This window comes from Seriola lalandi, unplaced genomic scaffold, assembly GCF_002814215.2.
Source record: "Seriola lalandi dorsalis isolate HSWRI2012SDOR001 ecotype SW California unplaced genomic scaffold, Sedor1 jcf7180002054666, whole genome shotgun sequence".
In the NCBI taxonomy this organism is placed as follows: domain Eukaryota; kingdom Metazoa; phylum Chordata; class Actinopteri; order Carangiformes; family Carangidae; genus Seriola; species Seriola lalandi.
In genome coordinates this window covers 107,348-132,875 of record NW_019525219.1, presented here as the reverse complement: position 1 = coordinate 132,875, position 25,528 = coordinate 107,348, and the positions used below count along the sequence as shown (strand labels likewise).

General features: G+C 43.6%; 1 protein-coding gene across 2 annotated transcripts in view; it reads left to right on the top strand.

Annotated features, from left to right (window-relative positions):
• The first annotated feature begins 2,222 nt into the window (after nt 1–2,222).
• Nucleotides 2,223–25,528, top strand: part of rasgrf2a (Ras protein-specific guanine nucleotide-releasing factor 2a) — a 30,347-nt gene continuing 7,041 nt past the window's right edge. Inside the window, exons 1-19 of one of the 2 annotated variants that reach the window (XM_023421231.2) lie at nt 2,223–3,025; nt 16,008–16,114; nt 17,159–17,306; nt 17,617–17,706; nt 17,803–18,056; nt 18,136–18,215; nt 19,000–19,193; nt 19,625–19,734; nt 19,839–19,957; nt 20,077–20,240; nt 21,048–21,114; nt 21,200–21,336; nt 21,447–21,529; nt 22,450–22,698; nt 22,854–22,946; nt 23,250–23,758; nt 24,899–25,024; nt 25,123–25,212; nt 25,315–25,421. In XM_023421231.2, coding sequence (XP_023276999.1) covers nt 2,747–3,025; nt 16,008–16,114; nt 17,159–17,306; nt 17,617–17,706; nt 17,803–18,056; nt 18,136–18,215; nt 19,000–19,193; nt 19,625–19,734; nt 19,839–19,957; nt 20,077–20,240; nt 21,048–21,114; nt 21,200–21,336; nt 21,447–21,529; nt 22,450–22,698; nt 22,854–22,946; nt 23,250–23,758; nt 24,899–25,024; nt 25,123–25,212; nt 25,315–25,421 — 3,006 coding nt within the window. In that variant the 5' untranslated portion in view covers nt 2,223–2,746. The remainder of the gene's footprint in view (nt 3,026–16,007; nt 16,115–17,158; nt 17,307–17,616; nt 17,707–17,802; nt 18,057–18,135; nt 18,216–18,999; nt 19,194–19,624; nt 19,735–19,838; nt 19,958–20,076; nt 20,241–21,047; nt 21,115–21,199; nt 21,337–21,446; nt 21,530–22,449; nt 22,699–22,853; nt 22,947–23,249; nt 23,759–24,898; nt 25,025–25,122; nt 25,213–25,314; nt 25,422–25,528) is intronic. The other variant, XM_087177957.1, reaches the window with a different exon arrangement.

Sequence of the window (25,528 nt, the reverse complement as noted above, 5' to 3'; positions counted from 1 at the left end):
TGTGTGTGTGTGTGTGTGTGTGTGTGTGTGTGTGTGTGTGCGCGCAGAAGAGGTTCAGGATGAAGGTGGGGGTAAGAGCTGACGTCCCATCCCAGTCAGTCCTGTTCTAACGTCCCAGCGGGAACAGAGCTGCACCAGCGTGGGATGGTTATCGCCTCGTCGGCCCGGCCGGTGTGGGCGGCGCCGTATCTGCTGCAGCGGTAAAGAAGCGCTCCTGTCTTTGTCACATCATCACACCATAGAATAAAAATCTCAGCAGGTCACTGCAGAGTAGAGCAGGGTTAAACTTCATCACAGTAAACTGACACTAAGCTGCCTAACAGATTAGACTGGCACGGCCTGTGTGTTATATTGTGTCTTTTGATGCTGCTCATCGGCGTGGAAGTGTGAGAGCGACTGTGATACGACTGTTATCTGTTACAGGATGTTCAGAGGCTGTTAAAGTGTCGCATGTTTCTGACCAGGGCCGCAGCTGGACCTTGACCTGACCCCGTGACTGATGGGTGGATGCGTGGTGGACCTCACAGGAAGACTCTCCCTCCCCACTGCACAACTTCCTCCAATCAGCCGCCACACTGTGTACAGTATGTGTATAGAAGTGAAAGGCAGAGTCTGTGGCAGCTTAGCACCAAAACACACACACACAAAACATCTGTCTCCATGCATTTACACACACACACACGCACACACACACACACACACACACACACACACACACACACACACTGTCCACTAAAGCACTACAACATCTGTTTGTGCTTTCAGGCTGAAGGAGAGTTTCAAAACAAACACAATCTTCTGAAGCATATCACTAATTTACAGAAATAGAAACTTCTGCTTTTGTCAAGGTCTGAAGTGTGTGTGTGTGTGTGTGTGTGTGTGTGTGTGTGTGTGTGTGTGTGTGTGTCTGTGTCTGTGTGCATGTGTGTACTCGTATGGCTAGATCTATGAGGACCACTTTGAGTTTTAGACAGTCCTCACTTTCTGACAAAGGGCTGTTTGAGGGTTATGACTTGAGTTTCAGGTTGAGGTGAGGGGCTGCATTATGTCCATGTATTTGTACGAGTGTGTGTGTGTGTGTGTGTGTGTGTGTGTGTGTGTGTGTGTTTGTGTGCAGACTGAGTGATTCTAAAATTAGCCAGGAGACCAATTGGATGTTGAAATGCGACTCAGTGTTTGTCTGTCTGGGTCAGTTGGGGACAAAATCCAAACAAATCAAGTGAATATTTTCCTTCTTCGCACAAAATTCCCTCGTTGTGTTTCAGCAGACAGAGTTTTCAGACAGAAAACAAACAGGAAGTGGTGCACGAAAAAGACTGTAACTCTATGAGAGACACCCACTGGATCTGCCTGACCCCGACTGCTGCTGAGGATTCATGTTAATTAGCTTTGGTCAAACCCACAGAACAAGGACTGTGGATTTCATCCCCCATCGCTTACTGTCGTGCAGGGGGCGGAGCCAGACATTGTTAACACTCGGGCGCAGCCCAAACTTAAGGGGCCGAAAATAAAACCATGACGTTTTGCGACAAGCCTGAAGGCTCCGCTAGTTGTCGGGCGACCTGTAGATGGCGATGTCTCTCCAGAAGCTAAAAGAGCTCAGCTGATTAAAATGTCAAACTTTACAGCAGAAATAAACATGTTTAAAACCTGGTACAAAAACAGTTTTGGTCTCTAAATCTAATTTCGTGTTTATATAACTCACCTGTTTACATTTTATTAAGGACTAAAGTTATCTATAATCGAGGGCGTGGCAGGTGGGGTCACACACTGCCAAGATGGCGACGGCGAAGCAGCTCAGTCTGAGCTTCAAAACCGCTCTCCGGAAACCTGTGGGTGACGTCACAGAGGCGACATCCACCTTTCTACTTCCTGCAGAATACCTGAAGAACAGTGTGCAGTTTTAAAAGCAAACACTGATCTGATTTATCTTCATCAAACTTCAGTTAATTGACAAATGATTGAAAAACTATTTGTGGGATTGTTTTTGTTTTAGTTGATTTCTTTGTTTCCAGTTTGGACAGAAAAACAGAAACATTAAAATGAGTTTACAGCAGATTATAACGAACCCGCCGGCTGTGACACCGTGCTTCAACTTCTGGCCCCCCCTTCACGCAGCTCCTGTGCACCTGCGCTCTGGGGGGTGGGGAGGTGTGTTTCTATGCGCTCGTGCGCTCGCCTCGCAGACAGCAGCGCGCGGCTGCAGCGACCTGTCTCTTTAAGTTGGTGTCAAAGCCGATTACCGCTGATCTCCGTCGTGGTTCTGCTTTCACCGTCTGTTCCCGGAGTCTATTTTGGTTTGGCGTCGCTGCCGGTACGAGAAGCTTCCTCCTTCTCCTCTGTGTTTTCTTTTTTTTTTTTTTTCTTGAGCGCGCGGTAACTGAAAAGTTTGGAGCTCGGGCACGCGGGGAGGTGCGGTTGTTCTCTGCGGCTCCGCTCGTGAGGAGAGCCCCGCATGAAAGCCCCTCATTCCGGCGAGCTGCTGCGGGTGATGTGCGCTGCTCCGCGGACACTCCAACTTTTTATACCATGGTAAGCCTGGATTACCTTTCCCCTGCACACGGACATATTCACCGCTTTCTCCTCGGTATCCTTCCGCTAAATATAACGGAGCAGACGCGGGAGATGTGATGTGATGTGATGCCGCTGGGGACCGTTTGAAGTTGGCACCAAAATATTAATAATACTAGTAATAATAATAATAATAATAATAAAAACCCGCACATTACTCCGGGGTGAACGTAAAATGCAGAAGAGCGTGCGGTACAATGAGGGCCACGCTCTGTATCTGTCGGTGGTTGCGCGTAAAGAGGGCACCAAGCGCGGCTTCCTGAGCAAGAAGACCACGGAGAACAGCCGCTGGACCGAGAAGTACTTCGCCCTCTACCAGAACGTGCTCTTCTACTTCGAGAACGACCAGAGCACCAGGCCCTCCGGTATTTACCTGCTGGAGGGATGCACCTGCGAGCGGGCACCGGCTCCCAAGGTCTCCGCCATCAGCAAGGAGCCCATGGAGAAACAGCAGGTGAGTCCTGCTGCACTGTGCCGGGCTTTCAGGTCCTTTACTGAGGGGGAGTCAAAGTACTTCAATACAAGTAAAAGTACTAAAATACTACCTGTAAAATGTGCTTAAAATAGTTATTTCACATATATTTGTATTTTTTCTTCATATAAACAAGAAGAAAAGTAAAAAAAACTAAACTAAAACAAGTTGATTGACATTAAAAATAAGTTTATATGTTCTTACAGCTTATTTTAAAGACTCTAAACTAAATTAAAATTACACAAAAAGCTGATTTTGAGCACTGAACTCAAACTGTTTATTTTAAATGTAAAAAACTAAAGAAGCAGAAAGTGAAGCACATTACCATTTCACTGAAGTAAGTACTTTCCACCACTGATACTGGGAGAGACCTGAAGCAGCAGAGGAGGAACAAACCAGTTCACCCAGTTAAAGGTTTACTGGTTTAGAGTATCAGCTACAGTGTTGAAAAATAATATGTCATGTTTTCACCTTTTTTATTAAAGAAATAGCTTCATTTTGTTTTTTTTAGCACCTTTTATCCCACATGCATTTTATCCTTTTTTCTCAGCAACATTATTGGTCTGACGTGTGATTTTGTCAAATTAATTCAAAGTATAAAAGCTGCCAGGACGTTTATAAAAATGATTTAATATTTAGTGAGAATCACTAATTAAATCTAATTATAAAACAGTTCAGTGTTGGATAAAATATTTTTTTCACTTTTTATACAAACAAACCTGCAGTAAAAATAGAGATAAAACTATAATACAATCTGCTTTCATGTCAAGTGATTTTATCCTGACTGGTTTTTGTGCCGTGGTTTCTCTGCTCGTCTCTCTGTGCTTCAGCTGAGGGAGAAGCTGCTTTATAATAAATGTCATTCACCACACACACACACACGCACACACACACACACACACGCACACACACACACACACACACACACACACAGATATAGTATCAGTAGCATCAGTATTTACGCTCCCTCTTCACCCTGAGCTCTGTGTGTGTGTGTGTGAGTGTGTGACAGAATGATCTCAACTCAAGTAGATCGGCATCTGATCATCACTTTCATCGTCAATTAGTCTGCAGATTATTTCCTTTATTAATTCTTTGGTCTTTAAAATGTCGGGAAAATCGTTCCCAGAGCTCAGTGTCTGATCAGCTTCTAGATGTTAATATAAAAACCTCCAGCTCACTGTCACAGAAGATGCCAGTTGTCGATCAATCGATTCATTGACCGACAGAAAATTGATTGGCAACTATTTTAATACTAGTTTAATCCTGTGAGTCAAACAAACACTAATCCTTCTCTGAGTATTATCAGTTCTTCTCTGTTGTATGTTTATTGCAAAAGGGAATATCTTAAATTTTCCCTGTTCATTTAAAGATGCTGTTTTGACATCGATGGTTATTTGCAGCCGTCAGTGGATTTAGTTTAAACGGACGGAGAAACTTCATGTTCACGTTTTGCAGTAGAAGATATCGACAGGAACACGGTCTCTTCCTCTGTAACGTCACAGACTCTGTAGCGTGTGGAAAACAACACGTCGGCTTCACAGACTCTAACAAAACAGGAACTATTGATGATTTTATTGTAAACAGAATCAGTCTGATGAAAAGTGTTTGTTCTTTGAGATGCTAATGCTAATTTTAAATGACCCATATTCCTGTTCTTCGCTGCTGCGGGATATGAAGATGTTTCCTCCTCATCAGCAGCTGTCGTCATGTAGATTATTATTTCATTAATGTGGGTTTTTCTTCCACACACTCGGCTGCTTCTTCACGTTTGGACTCGGTTTGTTTCTATGTCTTTTTGTTTTTTTGTTTTTTTGTTTTTTTTTAGATTCAAGCTGGATTATATGAGTTAAATCTAATCGTCTCATCATCGCTCAGGTAATCTGTCACGCCTCGCTGGACGCACGCCGCCTGTGACACCCTGACCCAGTCATGACTTCGCATGCCGTGTTTACAGGGCGCAGAGGAGCAGACATGTTGGAGTGTGACGTTTGTTCTCTTCTTCTTCTCAGTGTTATTGTCACTTAGGGGCTGTAGGAAAATTGTTAGGGGCGAGAGGTTTTCAGGAAAAGTAGGAAGCGGAGGAGAATCTTTTAATTTATTCTTAACCTGCAGGTTTGTGTTATTTCTGCTTCCTGTGAGAAATGAATGGTGTAAAGAAGATATCAAATAGGATTGGATCAATCTTTCTTAGTTCCTGTTAGCTCACTGGCTTCGCGCTTCAGACCGTCCACAACGTTCCCACACTGAAATAAATATCAGACCGCCATGTGTGATAACGTCACAGTGCTGCGTGTCATTCACAATATTTCTTCAGTTACATGTTGTTATATTTTTATGTTGTTTTTTTTATTCTGTGCTGGAGAAAAAACCCTCCGACACAACAGATCAACAGGCTGCAGACAAACGAGGACAGGAAGCTGCGCAGAATATTAGGGATGCCCCGATTTTTGCCGCCGATACCGATATATGAGCGAGATCGGCCGATACCGATCATTTTTGACATGCGCCACAGATGGCGTACGTTATGTCAGACTCACACACTTTACAAAAGTTCAGCATGACCAACACGTTTTGTTTCAGCCGCCTGTCGTGTGCCGGCGCAGTGAAGGTGGGAGGCGGGACACAGTGACGCTCAGACACCAGAGTATTAACCACACATGTCGGTTCTAAGGTGATCGGTGACTAGAAGCTTTGATTCTGATCAACTGATCACGTATTTTGAAAATCGACCGGCCGTGATTCAGGGACAGAATATTACAGGAACACTTGGTCGTAATGATGTAAAGAAAGAAACAAAAGATGAAGCTCTTGAGGGAGAAAGGGAGCAGGAGAGCGAGGTGTAATGCGACAGTAAAAAAGGGAAATAAATGAATAAATAATGAGAATATATCTGACTCACCTGGAGGTTGCTGCAGCACCGTCACCGCCGCCTCGGTGTAGAACCAGCTGAGTTCTGACGCATCAACAAACAGCTGTCAGTGAAAACTTCACAAACTCCCCAGTGACTTTGTTGCAGTGAACTCACTTATTGTTAATCAGTTATTATTTGCTTTTACTTGAAGACTTTAATTTAGGGAAGTGGCGGCTTGTCTTGTGTTGGAGCTCGTGCTGCGTCCCACTGTCCTCCTCTTAGCAACCGACCAGGCTTTGCTCTGATTTGACGGGACAAAAATTCACAAAGCAAAACCATCAATTTTAAACAGCTGACAGTCGACAGCAGCCGCCGTCTCATCGGCAGAGTCCGTTGCCTTTGTAAATTCCTCCTCCCCGTCAACACCTGCGTCCGTTCTCACGCTGCTCGTCTGCAGAGTTTCCAGTTAGAAAAGAACCAGGAGTTCAACCTTTTACTCCGAAAAACAAACTACATCATGATATTCCTGCTGTGTTTTCATTACTCAGCCGCAACAGAGAAGTAATTCTACAACTCCAGGCCTTTTTAAAACACAGGTTTCCTCATGTAGTAGAGAAGAGACGGCGTGTGTTGTGTCGCCGGATGTTCACCTGACGCGTCACCTGTGAGCGGTAGGAGGATGCAGGATGCTGCGATCTCTTATTTTACACCTGAACAGAGCCGTGTGTTCGAGCTCCGGGTCGCAGGTCCAGAGACACGACCCTTGATCTGAAGATGTGACGATGTGACAGCGGAGAGCTGCGCCTTCGGGCTTCTGGGAGATATTTGTGTCGTCATGGTGCCACACGTAGAGAGCGGGAATCGCTTTGTCTGAGCTTCCTGTCGTTATCAGGCCTCATGTGATCACAGCTGATTCATGCACTTCTGTCTGTTCGAACGCAGCTTTAACTTTGATCTGAGCTACGCACCTGTAAACGCACCTGAAGCATCAACTAAGACAAAGGTCAGGAGGGTTCGTACGACGTGTCATCACAAGAGGAAGTGTTTATAGCGTTGCCCTCAGCTGTTCACATGAGAGTGTGAGAGAGAAATAACTGTGTAAAGAATCTAAAAAGATGATGATGATGATGATGTGACTCTTTCTACCTTTTTATCCTGTGATTTGAATATTGCACTTGACCACATTATGATTTTGATTATAAATCGATTAATTGTGCAGCTGTATCATCAACTAATCTGCCAGTTACTTTCTTGATTAATCTATTTATTATTATTATTAGTTCTGTAACAGTTCTTGTTTTATCCGAACCAACCGTCCAAAAGACTTTCAGTTTATTTTAATGTTAGACGAAGAAAATCAACAAATTATTCCAAGAAAGCTGATTATTTAGAATCTGGAATTAATCAATCGATTTATTATCAAAATAATTGCAGATTCATTTTTTTAGTCGTTGCAGCTCTGGATGACATTTAAAAAAAAAAAAATCTTTATTTATGTAGAAGAGAAAAACAAATCCAACAGAAACAAATCTACATAAATAATATAAGTATTGATAAATAAATAGAAATAAGTGAGTAGCTAACGGGACACACATAGAAATAACCTTCTTCAGAGCTTCTCCGTGTCATGGGGAAATGTAAAGCAGATCAATATTCTTCAGAGAGGGGTCCCAGGTTCATGTGTTTACACCATGTTTTACATCCGTGTCAGTGACGTCGCAGACTGACAGTAACAAGACGCCGTCGCCGTCTGATCTCCTGATGACGGCTGCTCCACACGAGGCCGAGGCTTTTCCACGGAGCGACGTTAAACTGTTGAATTTATATGTAGCTTTATTTTGAAAAGTACCATCTGAACTCACTTTGTGTCCTTCCAGTTTTTCTTTTTTAAATATTCCACTAGCTACATTTAAGTTCGTCTAAAATTTCAAGTAAAATCAAAAACGCATGTTACTGGTTGATTTTGTAGTGAAATGTTTTAGAGCTATAAAATCCACGAAGCTTCTTCTGGTCGTCACGGTTCAGGGAGGCAGAGCGTCACGTTGTCACTCATCCTCAGGCTAAATTTACTTTCGCTCCGGGGGCAGGTGTTTCACGCAGCCTGAGTGAGACGACACCTGATTGGACGAAAATAAAAATAGAAATTCTTGGTCTTCGCTTGGAGTTTTTCAAACATGGCGGCGGGTATCGAAACAGAAACAGCTGGTTTAAAGCTGCACTTAACAATATGTTTGCTGAGGCGTGTGTGTGTGTGTGTGTGTGTGTGTGTGTGTGTGTGTGTGTGTGTCCCGAGACGTGAGGATGCAGGTGTCCTGAGAACAACAGGAAGTGAGTTATTGTAGTTTGTCTCTGGTTTACTCGTCCATTCATCTCTATTTCATAATTCAGTCAAATGCGAATCGCAAATAAACTTAAATCTGCTCAGAAACTTCGGCTGCACGTCCTGCAGAGAAACAAACTCATATTGCGATGTGCGATTTCAGTTTTCAGGAATTTCTGTTTGATTTTCAAACAACATTTTAACAGATTTTACCTTCATGAAAAACAAACAAACTGCAGCTCCTCAGTCGGGATATTCCACTTGGCCGTGTTACGATTTCAATTATATTTTTGATTAATTGTTATTGTAAACTGATACAGAAAACCCTCCTCATAACTCCAGACCTGAAGCACCGTCAGGTTTCCTTCAGTGTGGCAGTGATCCGGTGACGGTTGTCTGTACATCCATCAGTTCACTGCACACATGGTCCTGGACCTGTATCACGCTCAGCGAGGCGGCGGCGGCGGCGGCGGCTCGTGATGAAGAGCGGCTCGTTCACTGATCAGAAGCTTCCTCCAGTCTGCGTTTTTAGGTTTTTAGGAAATGATTTCTCGACCTTGAGAGAGAAGACGATGGTTTGTGTTTGTGTTTGCGTTGCAGCGCTGTTGTTGGTGTCTTATTAGTTAATTATGTGGTTAATCGCGTCACTAACCAGTACACAGATGCCACTGCATGTATGCAGATGCAGATGCAGATGTTGCTACTCTCCAGAAGTTTCTCTGTCGTCGGTGACAGACGCTGCCTGGATGATAGTTTGTTTGCTCCCTCCCCCTCAGGTGGATCAGTCTAAGACGACGAGTTATTAGATATTAACTCGTCTGTTGTGATTTCTGCCTAACGAGCTGGAAACTTTGTGATCCGAGCTAAAAGCTCGTCTGACTCATTGTTTTTGTGCACTAATCTGTTTTATAGTTTACAACAGGAAGTCACATTTACACTATAGTTGAAAAAAGCTCCTTTTCCAGTCTGATTTCTGAACTCACTGTTTCTCTGTTGTTCAGATCTGCTCACGTCTCTCTGCGGGGAACAGCCTCAGCTCACTTAATGTGATAGTCAGTAATTATTTTATGACCAATTTGAAGATTGAATCCCATTGAGACGAGTCATGTGACCTGCGGCCTCTGGCTCACTCATCTCCTCCAATCACTCCCTCCTTATTCTGTCTCGTCTTGATTTCATTTATTTGTTTTATTTATAAAAATCTAAGTAGCTTTTATTATTATTATTATTATTATTATTATGTGCAGAGCTGGGTGGATGTCAGATACTTAAACCTGCAGTAATTTGTTTTATTCTTTGGACACAGAACAAGTTGTGAACAAACTTATCGACACATTATCACCTCCTCACATCAGTGTCGTCAAACAGTCGCCCGTTTACACATCCAGCGTTTACTTGACGTCCTGTTTCAGGCGACCGGATTAATCTAATATTGACTCTTCTTTTAGCTTCAGTTTACTCTCCAACAACTGTGGAATATAAATGATGTGACTGTTGAACTGGCAGCTAAATGCTCCGCTGTGTTCAGTGCTGCTCCACAAGCTTGATGAGACTGAACCTAAACATTAAAGGTCCATATTTCACACTTTTCTGGTGTTTTACTTGATGTTTTGAAAGTTTTAATATATCAGTAAGAATTTTAGCACTTCCTGTCCTGAAGTCTTAGTCTCAGGTTTTTTGAATGTGTTTTTGGTCAAACGGCTGAAATGAGCTCTGTGGTTAACACAAACAATATTATTCTACAACATAAAATACACCAGTAAATACCCCAGTCCTGATTTCTTTCAGCTTTCATGTGACTAAAGGACGTTAAACATTGTCACGTTGAACATGAAAACCGATCTACTCACCAGTCCACCTTTACAGCCTCGTTAACTCACCAGTCCACCTTTACAGCCTCTCTGTGTTTAAACAAACTGTTCCTAACTCTGTCAGAGGAAAAGGCTTTTGTAGAAGAATCAAACTACAAGTTGCAGTTTAGTGGCGGTGACGTTGAAGTCATGTGACCGTGGTGTCGTTGGTTTATAGCTTAGCATTAGCTTTTTACTTCTGCTGATTGTATTTAGGCTTCAAACATCGTAAAGTGCTGAAGATTATCCTGCAGAGATCAGGTCAACGCTCAGAGAAAACCAAATCCTGCAAGGTTTGGATGGTGGGTCCAGGTGGGCGGGGCTTGGTGACTGCTTTGTTGTGACATCACAAAGTTCCAGAAGTCCTGACGGCTGGTTTTAAGGCTCAGTTTCTGAATACAGGCTGTGTGCATTTCTCTGTGGACTGAGGCTTTGATACTTTCACAGTATTAATATAGAACCTAGACCTGATCTATAATCACACTACACATGGACACAGACCTTTACACTGGAGAAAAAAACTTTTATTATGTCAGCCTGGTTGTTTTATTTTGAAGGGCTGGGTCAGACGTGATGATTTTTTAAAATGTATTTATTTATTTTTCCTCTGCCCACCGTTGCTTTATGCTAATGTTACTGCCCACTTTAGGCTACTCACCCGTGCACCACCTGACTGGTGTGTTTCCATGGCGACGAGGGTTGACAGTTGAAGTGGCTCGTGCACTGTGACGCGTGCAGTAAATTGGATAGGCGGCGGCGGAAAAACAAGGAGATGTGAAGGACGGGGGGGGGGGTCTGAAAGTGTTCGTACAGTCACATGGAAACAGTCAGTGAGGAAGAGGAAGATGGTTGTTATAATGAATGTGTGAATTATATGTGACACGTGTAAATATATATATATGTTCGGGTGCTTGACTCAGCTGCAGAAAGACGCACAGAGAGGAGAACCAGGAAGCTCCGGTGCTGCAGTTAACGCAGATAAAAACCAAAGATTTAAAGTGTGAATGAGCGACTGTGACGACGTCTGTGTTTTTGTATTTGTGAGTTTGTATCTTACATGTGGCGCTTCTCTGGGACGCTGCTGTGCTCGACTAAGAATAGCATCCTTGCTGGTCCTTTAGCCTGCAGTCACTGTCTGAATACCAAGTCAACACAACACACACACACACACACACACACACACACACACACTCTACTACACACTGCTGGTACCTGTGCTATTTGTAGCCCACCTTTTTTACTGTACTCTGAGTGGACCTGTGTGTTCGCCTTGTCTCTCTCTCTGTCGGTGCATCGAGACAAATCATTTCGTTTCTTCTGTCTGTGCGTCAGGACTGATGATGGCTAAGGTGCCGAAATGTCCCGAAGCCACATGGATATTTTAAATCCTGTGGACACTGCAGTTGCTCTGTGTGTGTGTGTGTGTTTGTCTTTTTCACAAATGATCAGGTGAAGGTGCGTCGTGAAGCAGCGCTACGTGCGTTACTGTCCTGTCAAGTTACATTAGAATAACACAAGGAGTGAAACATTCACATCCAAAGCTAAACGGCCATGAGTCAGGACAGTGAGCTGCAGTGACAGCTGATGTGTCTCTTGCACGGGAGAATAAAAGCAGAAATCAAACATTTAGATGAACATAAATTTACAAAACAAATGCAAATAAAAGATGAAGATAAAATCTTGAAATGTTGAAGAAAGGCGACAAAATGAATTTAAAACTTCAACAATACAGGAAATACAGTTCAGTTATATCTCGTCTTGTTGATCCAGGTTTGAACAGTTTTTTAGCAAAAGAGAATCTGCAAAAGAAAATTGTGAGTTGATGCACGTTTTTTCATCCGCTGCTGTTAATGTGAATATTACGAGTTGGATTAACAGCTGTTAACTCTCCAGTCTGAGCCATTAAACCATCACAGAGGAGGGAGCAACGAGACGACGTCACTATAAAAACTCGATAAACTTCAAAACAAATGTAAGAAACAGGATGAAAATCTGAGGTTTCTGTTTCTCCTCACTGCTCCGCACAGATCCAATGTTTTCGTCTCTTGATCACATGATCATTTATTCTCTAATTCTGTGTCCATCTCATGTTACTACTTTTATTCCACCTTCGCCTTCACCTTTTGCAATAAATTTTTTTTAATTTTCAGCATTTCTGCAGAAGAATTCACATGAAATGAAATGACACGAGCAGGAAACCGATCATTTAAACTTGGACAAAAAAAGTGTCCGGGATGTTAAAGAATCCATAAAATCATGATGATGATACCAACAAAGCTCAGTAGCACAGCTGAGTGGGTTTGTTCGGGCCCAGGACGTCAGGTTCTGGGTCCTGCAGGTCGTTTCATGTCGAAGGTGAAGCTGAGTCTCAGACTCTCTCAGCTGCCTGCGAACTGCAGCTCTCATATTTGTGTCTGTGCCAGACAGATGAACTGATTTCTGTGACTGGACGCAGCGATGCTGGGTGCAGGGCAAGGCTTAAAGCTCTCTCCCTCTGTCTGTCTGTCTGACTGTCTGTCTGACTGTCTGTCTGTCTCTCTTTCTCTCTCTCTCGCTCTCTCATTGTTATGTTATCCTCTAGCTTAAAGCAGGCTTGTGGCTGGGGAAGCCGCATTAGCAATGCAAGGAGCTGAACAAGCCTTGATGGTTATGTAAACCCCCCCCAACACACACACACACACACACACACACACACACACACACACACACAAGCCCTTAAGCCTCTCTCTGGTCCATAGCCGACACACGCTAGCAAGTGTCTCTCACCCGCTTATCGTTACATCATTACTATACAGGCCTACTTTCCTCCCCGTGGCAGCGTCACGGCGGAGGAGTGTACCGTCACATGTGATAATGTAAAGATGCAGCAGGACGCTGTGGTTTCACTTTAATAACAAAAACTACTAAAATATAAAAAATATCCTCGTCAGCTGATGGAAAGACCGAGACGCTGTCAACTTTCTGTCAAAGTTTAAAGTCAAGTAAACGTGTCGTTCATCTTCCCTTTCTGTTTAAAAATACATCAGTGTCATATTTAGATCAGTGCAGCTGAAATGTGGAAAGAGTGATAGTTGTTTATCCTCTGCAGTGAAGTGGGTCTGTTTTTTTAGAGCAAATATTACGTAATGTTTTTCTAATGTTACTAATTCTGTCTGTGCTTATTTATTATTAGACTGTCAGACTGTGAAATGTGTGAGACATCAGGGCTGCAACTCAAGATCGTTTTCGTTATCACTTTACCTGTGTTCACCTGTCCGTTATTTTCTCACTTAATAGTGAAAAATGTTTCTAATAGTTTCCCAGAGTCGAGGTGACGACTTCAATCATGTGTGACAAAGAAAAAACATCAAATCCTCATATTTGAGAAGCTGGAAACAGCAAATAAAAAACAGCAAATGACCAAAAAGATTATTTAATTACCGAAATAATTGCATCAACTAATCAATTAACAGACTAATAACTGCAGCTTTAGTTCTCTATAAGCCTCCTCCACGCTCCCTAAAATAAATATTTCATATAATCAGATCAGTGTAGTTTTAATTTTCCGGTTTAGTTAAAATATTTTAAGCGTTATACTTAAAATGTCTCAGTTATTGTTTCTTTAAATTGTGGTGATGAAAAAATTACACAATGAAATTACTTATTCCATTAGCGATAAATTACCTCTTAAAGGGCCAGTGTGTAGGATTTATGGGGATTTGATATAATGATATAAAATTCATCATTTTGTTTTTATTAGTGTAAAATCACCTGAAACTAAGAGATATTGTGTTTTCATGAACCCAGAGCGGACAAACTGAAGGCCACCGTAGATTCTCCTGCACGTTTGGAAAGGGAGGGGTGAGGGGAGGGGCATCCAGTTGGGTGCAGTCTGCAACCTGACCACTAGGTGCCGCTACATCTTGCACACCGGCCCTTTAAGATGTTGCCATTATAAAAATAAACTGTATTAATAACTCATATATATCAGTCTAAAATCAGTTACAGTAACCTGGTGAATCCAACTCTCCAGGTTTCCTCTTATTTAACTCGGCCTCAGTCCTCCTCGCCTGTGATTGGCTAGTTTAGCGACATGTGACTTAGAACCAGGAAGTGTTGTTGTTGTTTGTGAAGCGGATGAAGTTTGGAGAAGCTTGGACAGTTAATCCGTCTCCATCCGGCTGTTTCTTTTAGAGCAGAGAAACACGCTGTTCGTTGTAATCACTTCCTCACAATTTACTCCGGTGTCTTGGGTTTTAGAGAAACTAACCTCCAAACTCTTTGTATGTGGACGACAGGCTTCACTTTCACTGTAATCCGTGCAGCCGTCAGTTAATGAATTCTCAAAACAAATGAAACACGGTTGAAATCGGTTGAAAACACGAGTCTGGATGAGAAAAACTGACATTGTTTTGCTTCTGCTGCGGGAATGTGTTCATGCATAAACACATGGAAATCAAGTGTGTGTGTGTGTGTGTGTGTGTGTGTGTGTTGTACTGTATGTACTGTCTGAATTATGCGTACCCTGATTAAAATGTCCCAGTAACCCTGAAGAGGAGAGGTGGTTACAGGAAGTGGGTGTATGCACGATTGAAAATATAAATATTGCAGCAGGTGATATTAATTATTTGTGTTTTGTTTTTTAAGAAATCATTAAAGTGTCGCTGAAAAAAAACCAATAAAACAGTAAATTCAGCATCATATGAAAAGTTTGAAATCACTGATCTGTCATTGACAGTAACTTGACGTTTGTGATCTTGTTCCTGTGTTTTCATCTTATTGAAGCTCAAATATAAAACACTTCTGAACTCTGCGTCCTGAGATCCGTCCTCTGTCTCGCAGACATAAATTTAGAAATCTTTCATCTCCTCTCTGTGCTATTTTCAGTTACAATTCTTCCAGAGAAGAAGTCGGTGATCTTACGTCGTCTCTGACCCTCGACTCTCAGATTCTCTCGCCGCTTTTTGTCGCAGCATCTTACGTAAGAAGTAGAGCGCACCGTGTGCATGAATTCTTTTACCTTGAAATGTCAGAAGAGTAAAAACCAAACCGACCGGAGACTTGTCAGACCCGCTTATGTACAGTAAGTCACTTAATTAGATCATTGATGTTGCTGTGGCGACGCTGGGGGGGGGGGTCGTCTAATGTGCTGTGACACGGTGGCTCGTCGCTGTTGATGTGTTTTGACAGAGTGGCAGGACTCGGTGCTGTGAAAGACAGGCTGGTCATCGAGGTTATAACCCGGAGGCGACATGGCGCTCGTGGATGACACGACCCATTTCATAGAGCTGCAGGGACGATCCTGAACGCACCTCTGCAAATACACACATTTTTATTTATACACATTTCTTTTCTTTCATCAAAAGCCTTGTTCCAGGTCAGTGTGTTCACCGACCTGCAGAGTCTTTACGTTTCCTGAGCAGTGAAGGATCTGGCTACGTGCTCATTTCTTTGATGCTTTTCATGCAATAACCTGTTAAATAAAGTTAAAAAGTGTCCTGAAAGTTCAGACCTCAGCTGACTTATCCTGACAATAACTAAACCCCAAAGTTTTGATCTGCACACACAGATCTGTAAAGATAAAGTAACTGTAGAAACCAGTGGAGTAATGGAGCGTGGTGTGGAAATCAGAGCATCATATTGTTTCTGCAGCTCAGCTCAGGTTGGAGGTTGATGCTCCTGTGAGTCGGTGTTTGTGGCTTCCAGATGATCTCGGTGTTTACGTTTGGTGATGCAGATGTTTAAGTGTCTGCTGATGAGATGAAACGTGACAGTTGTGGCTCTGTCGAGTGTCACTCTCACCTTCACTTTCCCTTTGATAAACCAGGCTGCCGTGTCCGTCCTGGATCTACATCAGAGTGTGTTTACAATGTACGACATCCTGTATGAAGTGACCTCTGACCTGAGCAAATAAAATGAAATCCACCTCTGATTGTTTTCTCTGTGTTTTCTCGAACGCAGCACTACTTCCTGGTCATTTTCGGCCACGAGGGACAGAAACCCCTGGAGCTGCGGACGGAGGAGGAGCCGGACTGTAACGAGTGGGTGGAGTGTATCACGCAGGCCAGGTGAGATTTCACTGCTGCTTTTCTGGAGCACATCCTCTCAAATACTGCACTTTAAACACAGGTGTGAGGTACTTGCACTGCTCTACAGTTTGGAGGGAAATGTTGTAATCTTTTATCCAACAGCTGCAGTTGCTACAGATTTAGATTTTACATTAAAAACAACAACATGGATAAAATCTAAAATACATTAAATCGAAAAGATTAATTCACTGTCTGTGTGTGACCCCAAAGAGGTGAGATTATTCAATAATCATCCACAAAATGACTTGTGTGTATGACCCTCAGCTACATCAGTATCTAATGATGATGTCATGACCTCTTTTACTTTTGTCACTTTAAGGATATTTTACTGTTTGCTGCAGTTTTATTGCAGTATTTTGGAAGAGGGACTTTTACTTTGTAGTAAAGACTTTTCCACATTGTAATAATTGTGCTTTTACTTCAGCAAAGGATCTGACTAGTTAATTTCATCTCTGTTAATACACCCCAGTTGCTTTTCATGCATTAAGCTCTTTAAGTTTCCCACATAACAAACAGCAATTTTGTGCTTTTATTCTGAAATTTAAGCTGGTTGTTAAAAAAATAACTCCTCTACTTTCTGCTTTTGCACATTTGACACAACTGCTGTGTTTGTGTGTGTGTGTGTGTGTGTGTGTGTGTGTGTGTGTGTGTGTGTGTGTATGTGGACGTGTTCTGCTCGCAGCGGTTCACATTTAGGTCACACTGGTGCTGTATTGCTACACTGATTACATCACAGACTTGATCTCGCCACTCGACCTCTGTTACTCTCGGCTCTCTCCCCTCTCGGGCTCTTTCCTATTTTTATCTTCAGATTCAGTGAAAAAAAAGATGATGCACCTCAAACCGCCTGTTTGTTTTTGCACCGCCACACGTTCCTGTACGTCCGCGTCATGTGAGGTTGTTTGCCTTTCAGTTCGTATCTAACGTGAACTGTCAGATGAAGTTCAGTGTGCACGTTAAATCACATCCCTCGCCCACATGTCTTCAGCCGCCGTGCCTGTCTCTCTCCCATGCTGCCTTTAGTTACTCTGACATCATCATCGAGCGTGAGATCCTGATGCAGAAGTACATCCACCTGGTCCAGATCATGGAGACCGAGAAGATCGCGGCCAATCAGCTTCGCACTCAGCTGGAGGACCAGGACACTGAGATTGAGAGGCTGAAAGCCGAGGTATGCATTAGTGCGTCCACATCTGCGTGCGCATGCATACATAAATCCACCTACTGCATGTGCACAGACACTCAGCGGCACTCTCAGATCAAAGCATGCAAATGACATCTGGCATGATGGGAAAACACTGGAGTTTAGAGCCCGTGTTTGTCTTAAATGAAAGCGCAGCGGGGCTCCAGCCACTCCACGACTCTTACTTCCTTATCATGCGATGAGATATTTGTTGTTTTCAGCCTCTAAAGTGATGTCATGAATATTTTACTTCACTCTGTGCTGATGTGTGTTCACATGGAGACTGTTGTTATGCCAGATTGTGGTGCTGAACAAAGCCAAGGAAAGGATGCAGCCTCACCAGAACAACCAAGAGGAGGAAGACCCCGATATTAAGAAGATCAAAAAGGTCAGTTATTGATATCACGTAAAAAATAATAAGAAGAAGAGAAACCAAATAAAAAAAAAACAGTGAGAGACGAGAAGTTTCTCTGTGGCTGTGCAGGTGCAAAGTTTCATGCGCGGCTGGCTGTGCCGAAGGAAGTGGAAGATCATTGTGCAGGACTACATCTGTTCCCCCCACGCCGAGAGCATGAGGAAGAGGAACCAGATCGTCTTCAATATGGTGGAGGCGGAGACCGAGTACGTCCACCAGCTGTCCATCCTGGTCAACTGCTTCCTCAGGCCGCTGCGCATGGCCGCCAGCTCCAAGAAACCTCCCATCAGCCACGACGACGTCAGCAGCATCTTCCTCAACAGGTGCAGTGGGCTTTTCACTTTTATTTTGAAAATATTTCATCATGTTCAGAGTGATTTAAAACCAGTTCTTCCTGTTTAGCGAGACCATCATGTTCCTGCACGAGATCTTCCACCAGGGTCTGAAGGCCCGGATCGCCAACTGGCCCACACTGGTCCTGGGTGAGTGCTTACAGATCACATTTATATTTATATTTATTTATATATATTTATTTTTTTATTTAATTTTATTTATTTATTTTATTTTATTTTTTTTTTAATTTTAATTTTAATTAATGAATTAATTTTTAAAAAAAAATTTTAAATTTATTTATATCACCATTCTGACTCGAGGCAATTCAAAGTGCTTTACAGAAGCATGGAAATACATTAAAAAGAGAACATTAAGATGCATTTAAAAGCAATAAAGACAAATTTGAATTAATAAAAACAAAAATATTTTAATAATTTGTATCAAGATTGAGTAAAATCATGTGGGAAAGGGAGGTAGTGACATGTTTTAGTCCATTTAATTAGAATTTGCATGTGTATCATGTTACTGCAAAATTTTAGATTGATATCAGCAGTAAAAACTATTTGAAAAAGCACATTTCACATGTTTATCACACGTTTCCTGCACATGTGAAAATTATATTTTATTTATAATATCACTGCGAAACATGTGACGTGTTCACTTTTAGGTAAATGTGATTTTTCTGATTTTACACGACACAGAAAAAGTCTCGTCAGCACCTGCATCGATGTTCGATGATTTTGACTTTTTATTTTGCATAATTTCTTCCACCTACTCACCTGTTTACCAGGTGTGTGTGAGACACTTTCACATGTGAGAATATTCCCATAATCGAGGCACATGCACAATTAAATACAACAATAACAGACAAAGTTCTTACTGTGATGGATTTGTGATTAAAAACTGTGTCGTGTTTTCTGTTCCGCCCCCCAGCCGACCTGTTCGACATCCTGCTGCCCATGCTGAACATCTACCAGGAGTTTGTGCGTAACCACCAGTACAGTCTGCAGGTCCTGGCCAACTGCAAGCAGAACAGAGACTTCGACAAGCTGCTCAAACAGTACGAGTCCAACGCGGCGTGTGAAGGCCGGATGCTGGAGACGTTCCTCACGTACCCCATGTTCCAGGTAGAACGCACTGCACTTAGTTTCTCAGTAAATTCCTTTTGTTTTCCTCTTCTTATGGAGGGATGTGTTTATTATAATTCAGGTGTTATTCACCTTCTGCAACAGTGGAGTACAAGCTGCTTAAAAAGTACCAAACTACAGTACTTGAGTAAATAAATAATACTAATAATACTCACTTTCCACCAATGTAAAGTAAAATTTAAAGAAATTATCAGTTAATTGTGAAAATGAAATACAAAAATGGTCCGAAACAACTGCCCTGAGGTACTCCACATCTTGAAAGAACATCATCACAATCTTATTCACGAAATATATTTAGACACATTTCCTGCTAATCTGTGTGTAATATATATGTGTGTGTGTGTGTGTGTGTGTGTGTGTGTGTGTGTGTGTGTGTGTGTGTGTGACAATGTGTTTTGTCTGCGTCTCAGATCCCACGTTACATCATCACCCTCCACGAGCTGCTGGCTCACACACCTCACGAACATGTGGAGCGCAAAAGTCTGGAGTTCGCCAAATCCAAACTGGAGGAGCTGTCCAAGTGAGTGTGAGCACATGTCACAGATATATGACGGGATGGACGGTGACAGTGGTGATGATGATGATGATGATGATGATGATGATGATGATTGGTCGTGTTGTCAGGATGATGCATGATGAAGTGAGCGACACAGAGAACATCAGGAAGAATCTGGCCATAGAGAGGATGATCGTAGAGGGATGTGACATCCTGTTAGACACCAGCCAGACCTTCGTCAGACAAGGTGAGACTCCTCCTCCTCCTCCTCCTCCTCCACAACACATCACTTTGTCCCTGACCTCCATCACTTCTCTCTCTCTCTCTCTCTCTCTCTCTCTCACTCTCTCTCTCTGCGGGGGCCAGGCTCTCTCATCCAGCTGCCGTCCAGCAGCGAGCGGGGCGTGCTCAGTAAGGTCCGCCTGGGCTCCCTCTCTCTGAGGAAGGAGGGGGAGAGGCAGTGCTTCCTGTTCACCAAGCACTTCCTCATCTGTACCAGAACATCTGGAGGGAAGCTTCACCTGCTCAAGGTCGGCCTCACCTGTCCGCAGATGTTCACGACTCTTCTTCATCATTTAAGATTAATTTACATAATTGTTAATTGATTTATAGACAGTTCATGGAAATGAATATATAAAGATGTATTTAATGTTAATAATACAGGTTTTCCTACAGCACATTACTTCAATTAATGTTTGTTATGGTTCGGATTTTATAGGCTGCATTTTTATTTATTTCATATCACAAATATGATATATTGATGTTGAATATTTGTATGTTTTAATAGTTAGTCCAGTGACGTTTGCTGTCAGAAAAACAAAATTTTAAACTCTAAAATATTAATTTCAGTATCTCTGTATAGTTTGGGTTCAGTTACTGATTTTTGCAGAAGTATTGATCGGTTTCTAAGTGATCACTGACACTGAAACTATTACATTGTAATTTACAGATGTCCCCTAAACGCCTCACTTGCGGACACACAGTAGATGCTAGCTCCTGCACATCATCATCAGGGGCCCCGAGCATTTGCCTGGTTTGCCTCTCCTGACCTCTGCACATAGAGCAATGCATGTTGGGTAAAGAAGTCATCAAACAATAGAAAGTTGAAGCGACTTCTCAGTGAGTTTCAGTGATTAGTCGATTAATCGATCAGTCAACTGACAGAAAATGATAACGATCAATCATTAAAGTCCTTTTCAAGCATAAATACGAAAACACTTCCTGGTTTGAGTTTCTACAGAATGAGAATCTGGTGACTTAAGAACATAATTTAAAACAGTGACCTCGTCCTCTCAGGTGTTAAATCTCACCTGTTCTTTATCTTTCATCCCCAACAGCAAGGAGGGACGCTGTCTCTGATCGAGTGCACGCTGATCGAAGAGCTGGACGCCAGCGACGAGGACTGTGAGTGTCTTTACACTGAGTCACGTGCGGTCCGGTCTCAGTTTACCTGCGCTCTGTGGTAGTTTACCTGTGTTTGTGTTCGTAGACAACGCCGCGGGTCAAGGCTTCAACCACCTGGAGTTTAAAATCGTGGTGGAGCCTCCTGACGGTCAGTCCTTCTCCGTCGTCCTCTTGGCTCCCTCCCGCCAGGAGAAGGCAGCGTGGACCAGCGACATCAGCCAGGTGAGACTGCGGTTGTGTTACAGCTGCTGGATCCGAGGCTCAGGGTGAAGATGGATTTAAACTGTGGGATTAAAGAGAAGGGACTGAAGTCTCATGTGTCTGTGTCTCAGTGCATCGATAACATCCGGTGTAACGGCCTGATGACCAGCGTGTTCGAGGAGAACTCCAAAGTTTCTGTGCCGCACATGATCAAGTAAGAAAAGAGGATTTCTCATAATCTTACATTATATTTATATTATATGTTATATTTTGTTGGAGGATTTCAAACTGCAGCAGCGGAGGTTACGTAATCTGATCATCTTTATCTATCTCGAATCATACAATTAAAATATAGTGTGTATGGATGGCATCTTTACCCAACATGCATTTCACCATGTGTCAGTGATCACTTAGAAACCAATCAATACTTCTGCAGTAATCAGTAACTGAACCCAAATCCATACTGAAATGAATTTTAGAATTTAAAAACTTTGATAACGAGTTTGATTATAAAACACAATCAAACATTTCTGACAGGAAACTGAACTGTAAAATAAGAAACAAATATTCAACAAAAATACATTTATATTTGTAATAAAAAATAAAAATGCAGCCTATAAAATATGTGCTATAATGAACATTAATTGAAGTTGCGTTTGCTGCAGAATAACCTGCATTATTGATGTTAAATACATATTTATATATTGATTTATCTTTTATTTACTGGAATCTTTTTGTTTCTGTCCCTGTGACGCTACAAGAATTTATTTATTATTTTATTATTTTTTATTCCATGAAAAGACGAAAAACAATAAATCCACAGTCTGTGTATTAAAGTCTGGTGTGTCTTATTGCTCTGGACCACAGAGCTCCAACAAATGATTAAAAACACCCTGAACACACACACACACACACACACACACCGTCCTGCTGCAACAAATACAGAGGCAAACGTGGATCAATCCGCCGCTGAAAATAGTCCCCAACAAACATTTGATAAAAACCACAGTGAGCAGCGTTTTTTTAAATCAAACTATAGATTTTGTGACGTGTTTTTAAAGGAGGAAGTGATTCGGTCTTTTCATGTGATTTGTCAACAACAATAAACCAACTCGTGGTGTTTCCCTCCTGGAGGTCGGACGCCCGGCTGCACAAAGATGACGTCGACATCTGCTTCAGCAAGACGCTCAACTCCTGCAAGGTGCCACAGATCCGATACGCCAGCGTGGAGCGTCTGCTGGAGCGACTGACGGACCTGCGCTTCCTCTCCATTGACTTCCTCAACACCTTCCTCCACACCTACAGGATCTTCACCACCGCCGCCGTGGTCATCGACAAGCTGGCCGACATCTACAAGAAACCGTTCACCTCCATCCCCGTCAGGTACGCGCCACAGTCGTCCTCGTCGTCCCTCCTCCTTCCTCTCATACGTCGTATCATTCACTCCATCTTTTCATTTCTACATTTTCTCCTCCTCTTCATCTGCAACACTCCTCCTCCTCCTCCTCCTCCTCCTCCTCTTCCTCTCACTGTCCCAGGATCGAGCAACATTCATGTGACCGTCTGTCCATCATGTCCCTGTGTCCTGACTACAGTCTGAAGATCACTCAGCTGGCTCTGGACCAGTCCAAGTAAAAACCATCAGCAGGACCTGATTCTCCAACATGTGTCAGAGCCTGAGCTGTGGATTAACTCTTCTTCTTCCTCTGCTTCTTCCTCTGCTTCTTCTTCTTCTTCCTCTTCTTCTTCTTTTTCTTCTTCGGCTTCTTCTTTTTCTTCTTCTTCTTCTTCTGCTTCTGCTTCTTCTTCTTCTGCTTCTTCTTCTTCTGCTTCTTCTTCTTCTTCTTCTGCTTCTTCTTCTTCTTGCTTCTGATTCTTCTTCTCCTTCTTCTGCTGCTTCTGCTTCCTCGTCTTCTTCTACTCCTCCTCCTCAGGTCCCTGGAGCTCTTCTTCGCCACCAACCAGGGCGCGTGGGCGACGGATCCCTTGAACAACAAATCCCCGAGACTCTGCCGCAAGTTCTCCTCTCCCCCTCCCCTCTCCATCCCCCCCCGCACCTCCTCCCCCGTCCACTGCCGCAAGCTCTCCCTCAGTTCCCCGATCAGTGCGAAAGCAGGAGCCTTGGACCTGTCCACCACCCCCTCCTCCTCTGCGGCCAACTCCCCCACCTCCAGCCACAGCCCCTCCATCCCCTCTCCTCCCCCCGGCTCGACCAGGCCGCCCTCCGGCTTTTCCTCCCCTCCGCCCACCGCCACGCGCTCTCCCAGCCTCCCCCAGGCCTCTGGGGTGTCCTCGCCGCCCCCCATCTCCACCAAGGCCCCGCTGGACCTCAGCCGCGGTCCCAGCTCCCCGGAGCTGAGCCCAGCTGCAGCGGAGGACGTCAGCGGCGAGCTGCCGCGCATCGACGCCTTCTGTGGGAAGCTGAGGCGAAGCATCCGCAGGGGTACGTAGCTGGAGCACAGACGCATGTGAATCACACTCTGTCAGTCCCGTATGAACATCAGCACACACACACACACACACACACACACACACACACACACACACACACACACACACTCTCTGATGTTGTGTGATGAAGTTGTGGTTTAAAAACAGGGTTAAATATCTCGTCTGTCTTCTGAACGTCAGTGACTCAAACTGCTGCTGCATCATTGTTTTATCTCTGTACTTGAGTCCGACGCGTCGCTCGGCCCAAACACACACAGAACCGGGTCACCGTGACCCGACGGAGGAATAACGGTGCTCTCAGATTCACCATCCGGCTTCAGCTGAGAGTCTGTTCGCTGTGAAAACAGCAGCGGAGCACGAGGTCAGAAAATCTCTGACAACAAACTGCAGAGGTTTGAACGTCACACTGTTGATTATTTCCTGATAATTAAATAGAAGCAAGAGATCGGAATAAATTATATTCAGACATAAGTTTGTAGTTTCCTGCTGTTGGGTCTTTACACGACGGGAGAGGATTTAATGAAACAACATTTATGTGTAGACTCTAGTATTTAGTTCTGATGATGATGATGTTTTTGTTCCTCATGACTCCTGACTGGATTTAAAGAGAGTGAATCTATATTTATGGATCTGGGATTTCCATCAGTTCTTGATTGAGTCACAAACATAAAACAGCTGCTCTGATGTTTCTGCTGAGGCGAAACTACGACGGTGCGTCGCTTTAAATGTTGCTGCAGCAAGGGATTGTGGGACGCTATTTTCTCTTTTTCTTTTCGTAAAGGAAGCTGCGGTGTTTCCTCTGCTGGAGGAGGTCAGGTAGGAGGCGCTGAAGCTCCTCCCCCTCGGCTCCGATCGTGATCAGACGCTTCAGCTCGTTTCTCTCAGTTTGAACCTTCCTGAGAAAAAAAGACACCAACACAAAGCAGACGCACTGCATGTTGGGTAAAGCGGCCGTCCACAAAGCAGAAACCCCTTCTGTGTTGGTTATAAAATTGATTGATTGTCTTGTTACATCGTGTGTGTGTGTGTGTGTGTGTGTGTGTGTGTGTGTGTGTGTGTGTGTGTGTGTGTGTGTGTGTATCCATGGTGTATAATTCTGATGAATACAGATGTTGCACTGTTTCTCTAACAGCTGTTTTAGAGTCAGTGTCTCTGGACAAGTTCCTCCCTGAATCACCTGCCAGTAGCGAGCCGAGCGACATGTCGCCCTGTCGCTCGCCATCGACGCCGCGGCATCTCCGCTACCGACAGTCAGGAGGTAACACACACACACACACACACACACACACACACACACACAGTGCAGGCAGGTGCTGCTGCTGCTTCTCTGTTTTTAATGTCTCTCGTTCCTCGCAGTCACATCAGGTGAGAACTCTCGCTGTACGATGTCACCGGCCTCAGCCTTCGCCATCGCCACCGCCGCTGCCGGGCACAGCAGCTCCCAGGGTGAGCACAGCAAGCCATGAAGGTCAAAAGACACAAAGCCGGGAGGGAGGGAGGTGCTGTGTGGGAAGGTGTTTTCTAATCTTTACATTTTTTTCCTCCCAGGTTTCAGTAACTCGGAAAAAACCTGTGACAAAGAGTTCATCATCCGCAGAGCTGCGACCAACAGAGTCCTCAACGTGCTGCGACACTGGGTCTCCAAACACTCCCAGGTGAGTCCACAGGCGTGTGTGGTCAGGTGTCAGAGTGATGTCGTGTGTGTGTGTGTGTCTCTGGTCCCTGGTGGAGGTGCTCTTTGCTCTGCGTGTCCCCCCCCCCC